Source organism: Pteropus vampyrus, unplaced genomic scaffold (assembly GCF_000151845.1).
Source record: "Pteropus vampyrus isolate Shadow unplaced genomic scaffold, Pvam_2.0 Scaffold24, whole genome shotgun sequence".
In the NCBI taxonomy this organism is placed as follows: domain Eukaryota; kingdom Metazoa; phylum Chordata; class Mammalia; order Chiroptera; family Pteropodidae; genus Pteropus; species Pteropus vampyrus.
This window is the reverse complement of record NW_011888805.1, coordinates 8,184,039-8,188,919: the sequence shown is the minus strand read 5'-3', so window position 1 is coordinate 8,188,919 and position 4,881 is coordinate 8,184,039. Positions and strand designations below refer to the sequence as shown.

The 4,881-nt window shown below is 38.0% G+C and overlaps 1 protein-coding gene across 1 annotated transcript in view; it reads right to left on the bottom strand.

The window, feature by feature from the left end:
- TXLNB (taxilin beta) overlaps nt 1-4,881 on the bottom strand; it is a 43,338-nt gene that overhangs the window by 8,178 nt on the left and 30,279 nt on the right. Inside the window, exon 6 of the mRNA XM_011356230.1 lies at nt 2,640-2,714. Coding sequence (XP_011354532.1) covers nt 2,640-2,714 — 75 coding nt within the window. The remainder of the gene's footprint in view (nt 1-2,639; nt 2,715-4,881) is intronic.

Below are 4,881 nucleotides of genomic sequence, written 5' to 3'. Positions count from 1 at the left end.
CCCCTCATTATTTTGATGACATGATGCATGCATCATATTCCTGCTCTCACTTTGGTGTTTCAGAGACACATGGAAGGGACATCCAGAGGTCATCCACAGTACCTCTCCTGGAGAGGCACGAATAGAAACAAACTATTCGAGGGTTAGTAATAACAGTAATTGCCTCAACATTCTACTTTTTTTTTTTTTAACAGTAGAAAAGAAAAGTTTTATTAGGAGCGATAGTACACTTCCAGATGCAGAAGCAGGCCTGAGCAAGAGAAGTTTGGCTCAAAGGCCGATATTCTACTTTTAAACAGGCTGAGTGACACACACATTCTTTTAACTGAGCACCAACTTTTAATTACAAACATTCACAGCATATAGGAAACAGAATGGTGTCCAGGAATTGTCTTAGCAAACTTGTATGATTTAGTTTGGGAACAAGTCCAATTATGAAAGCAGTTGCAGAGGCATCTCCTCTCATCCTGTATTGATAAATTGAGGACTTCTGAGTTGAAAGACTATGATTACCCGTCTTTAACAATTTACTCACTGATCTGTCCCCTTGGGCAGTATTTGGTGTCTGTGCTGTCAGGTATTGCTGACTTTCCACATCTACAACCATTTTCATCCATATCGATCCGATGAACACTCTACTTGTAGTGACAATTGCATCTCATTGATCATCTCTGACATTTACTCTATCGCCTTGGTTTGTATAATTGAAAACTAGACATCTCTTCTCCAAGTGAGAATCATGCCCCAAACTGGCAAGCTGTTGTCTTATGACTGAAAAGTAACTTTCATAGAGGAAAACACAATACATCCTTGATATTTCCCTTGCTCAGATGATGCAAACAAGGCCTGTGGTCTCCCTCCCCAACCTATCACCCACTTTTAAAAAAGATATTGTAAAACCGGAAGACTTTGAGTGTTGTGCAAAATAACCTGTGATAGACTTTGTTTTTTAAAGGTTTAAAAGTTTAAAAAATATAATGTTGACAATTTTCCAGAGGAACCTGTTTAAATATTATTCACATAGGGATTTGGGGCCTCTATATTCTTCTCGATGGTTAAGTAATTATTGAAGTTTCGAAAGTGCCCTGAAGACAAAAGAGATAGACAAAGGTGAGTCCTCGTCAAGAGAGCCATATGTCATGAAAACTAAGGCAATGGAGGAGAAGGCAGAGTTAACTCAGCAGACAGCTACGCTTCTTCAGCTTTGGAAGTTCTCTGTATTCATGAACTGAAACTGAACGGGATCTTGAGATCATCTTTTCCAGTGATTCTTAAACTTGTGTGTGTGTATGTGTGTGTGTGTGTGTGTGTGTGTGTGTGTGCAAATAAAGACTCTTTTTTTGTCTCATATATCCTTATGTGGATCCTAACTTATGAAATAATGGTAATATTAACTTATGCACTAGTGAATTGTTAGTGTTTTTGTTAACATTGTTATCACTAAATTGTAAGTTTAATTAGTCAGGGATTTTTGTATCTCCCATTGATTACTATGTCTCTAACACCTAGAAGCATGCCTAGCACTTAGAAGGTGCTCAATAAATATTCATTGTTATATTTGGTACACACATTGGAAAAGTATGCTTTGGGAGCTTTAGATATCCAAATGTTATCTGTGTTTTTGTCTATGTAGTTATAGCATTTGTGATTTGAACTTTCTTATTTTTCTGATTTGTTTTTTACTTTATGATGGACAAGTTCATTAAACTTTTTCATTCATATAACGAACAAGTATTTTTCTCCTACCATGAACAAGTATTCAGCAGTCAGCATATAAATATTTATAAGTGAATTGCCCAAACCTTAAATTAATGCTGCCCAGCTTGGAAGGGCACTTTCTGTGAATTTGCTCTTTGTGATTTCATAGTTCCTTTAGTGCATGAGCAGGGGAGCCAGAGCCCCTTTGTGTTCCAAGGCAGGATGGCTCTCCTGGAAATGGACAGGGACTGTTTGCCAGGAGGGGCAGAGCTCCCAGGGCACAGGAAAGATGGCTAGGTCTGGCTTTTGCCTAGAGTTAGCTGTTGCATGAGGCTTTATTTTTGAGTCTGAAGTATGAATTCCCATAATCTAGTCAGAACACACACAAGACATCACAAAGCCAAATCAAAATGGTTTCTGATTTGCCTGCCATTTCTAATCATTGGCCACTGACAAGGCCAGCCTCTGATAGCACAAATACTTGGGTGCTGACTCTATTTTTCTAAATTTCTTTTATTATAAATAATATCAAACAAGTAAGAACATTTTCAGTATTGCAATTACAGATGGTGCATATGAATAGTTTACATATTTTTTTCTTAATAGGTTAGTGGGAGAGGAGAGAGAGGATGTATTAATAGATAGGTGGGAACCTGTACACCAGCTTATTTTCATTGGCCGTTTTGGTGACCTCATTTGCATGTCAACAAACCGTTTGACCGAATGTTGTTGGTGCAAGAGCATTTCTTTTTCTTAGATATACATTGTACTTTTATTTTTACTTAAAAATAATAAATGTAAAGTTATTCTTAATTTTCGACTCCTGTTACCCTTCCCCCTGCCACGCGTAAGGCTTTTTGAAGACCAGCTTTGGTTCATAGTCTCTTTACTTGGGAACAGCAAGGTGAGCACACCCCATGCATTGTTGTCCCCCACTTCACCTGAGCCTGCAGGACTGTCTCTTGTTCCTTCAGTACTTTGGCCTGAAGTTTCCACTCTGCTGCCTGGTTCAGCAACTGTGGAAGAAAGAATACATCAAAAGACCGTCAAATTGTCTTTTAAGTTACCATTTGGTTGTAATTTGTGTGTAAACTTAATAACTTGCTAATTAATTGTTCTCTTAAGTAATTTTGGGAAACCTGGTAAAGAGTCTAAGAAATCTAAAAACAACAAGTCTAAAAAGTTGGATTCTCAACTAAAAATTAGTGGTTCTATTAGAAATAAAAAGATAAATTATCTTCAATTCAAGCATTAATCACACAAAATTCGACCTTCCACCAAATTCTGAAACATTCCCTAGAAATCCTGTCCAACCATCATTCAACCTCTGCCTGAACATCTCCAGAACATCCCCAGAACATCCCCACCTGTGGCAGGGTTGTAAGCAACTGTTCCTTTATATTAAAATCAAAGTTAGTCTCCTAGACCCCTGTTCACCATAGCATGCGTCAGAATCTGCTAAGGTGCATGTTAAAATGCTGACTCCTCTCAGAGACTACGAGTTAGGAATTGTTGGTGTGTAATTGGAATCTTTACTTATAGCAAATACCCGAGATGGTTTGGATACTGGTGGTCCATGGATTATATTTTGAGAAATAAGGGGTTAGAAATTTGACCTATTGTTCCACATCCTATATAAGGCTTACAAAATAAGTCCTGTATAAGTTTAAAAATAAGGTCCCTTTTCCATAAATAGACTTTCAAATACATCCAAGTCTTCTCATATGAAATCTGATCAGAACAGGGAGCTGAGGGGTTAAACTTAGAAAATGGTTTTAGGCATTAAAAAATAACACAGACGTAAAACATGTTATTTTAAGATGTATGCTCATCTATCCATTTTAATTTAGGGCTCTGGTCTTTGTTTTGGATGTGGAACTTCAGAATGGAATTCAGAGGGGTTCGTTTTATTTTGTTTTTACAAAAATCATACCCAAAATGCGCCATATAACATTTAGAATATTTTCTATTTTTAAACAAACAAGCTAGAACCCAAAGACCTAAAGATACTGGTGAAGCAGCTTGATTGTTTAATTCTCTAGTCTTACAACTTTCTCCCAGTCCTTTATAACTACTCTCATTTAGTTTGACAATTGTTTCTTGCTGTTTGCTTATATCTCATCTTTCAAAGCATTAAGCATAGTTTTCACAGAAACAACTCTTTCTTTTCACACTTTTATTTCTTCAGTTAATGTATGATTCTGTTGATTTACATAATACAAAAATAAAGATAACTGGAAAGAAAAGGTTCGGGAGCAAAGGGCTGATTCTTGGTCAGCTCCATGTTACTTAATGAGGGCAACCATGGGTAGACAGTCTAGGGTGACTTAACTAGCCACAGGATTCGACCTGCTGTGGGCATCTTTCAGGACGTTTATAGGGAGAATGGTGAACGTCGTGGATTAATTTGGTTAGTCAGTCAGCTGGCTTTCAGTTAAGAAGGTTCTAATGTATTTGAAGCTGATTTAAATTTTCTTCTATATGTTTATCCCTCCTGTGAAAAGTGTTATGAGGTCCATATATATTACTTTTGGATTCAGAACAACAACAAACAATAAAATCATTATTTCGAAAATCTTGAAGGCATCTTTTTTCTTTTCCAAGTTTATCTTTTTCCCATGGGTTATATATGTTCCTTTCTATTTATAAGATGGGTTATATATGTTCCTCTAAACCTCCCAGCATGCAGTGAAGATGAATTATTGTAGAAATGCCATTGACTCATTCTTTGAGAGATCTGGGTCAACTGTGAAGCAGAAAACTTGTAGCACCCCATCTGGCCATCTGAGCAGTGTGGTGGCCATGCCCATGCTCCCTGCTTCCCTAAGCGGGCTGAGGAGCCCTCCTGTGATAGGTGGTCCCCAACAGGAGGCCTGTTCTCCTTGGGGTGGAGAAACATCCCCAGCTCTGACTTGCTATTTCAACATGTTCCGAAAGAAGCATCAGAGCTACAAACCAGGTAGGTGGCCAGCTTTGAAGAACTGAGGGGGCTTCCTTTCTTTGACTCAAATCTGCTCTGTTTTGCAAAACCAAGGTAGAAAAATAGGCAGCACGCTAGTTTCTTGCTGGGTCACCCCACATCTGCCTCCGAGTCTCCCTCACATTAAACTTTGCCTAGTTTTTCCCTGTCATGTCTTGTATATCAAAGGTACTGATATCCTGTGGGAAGCATATTTTACCCAA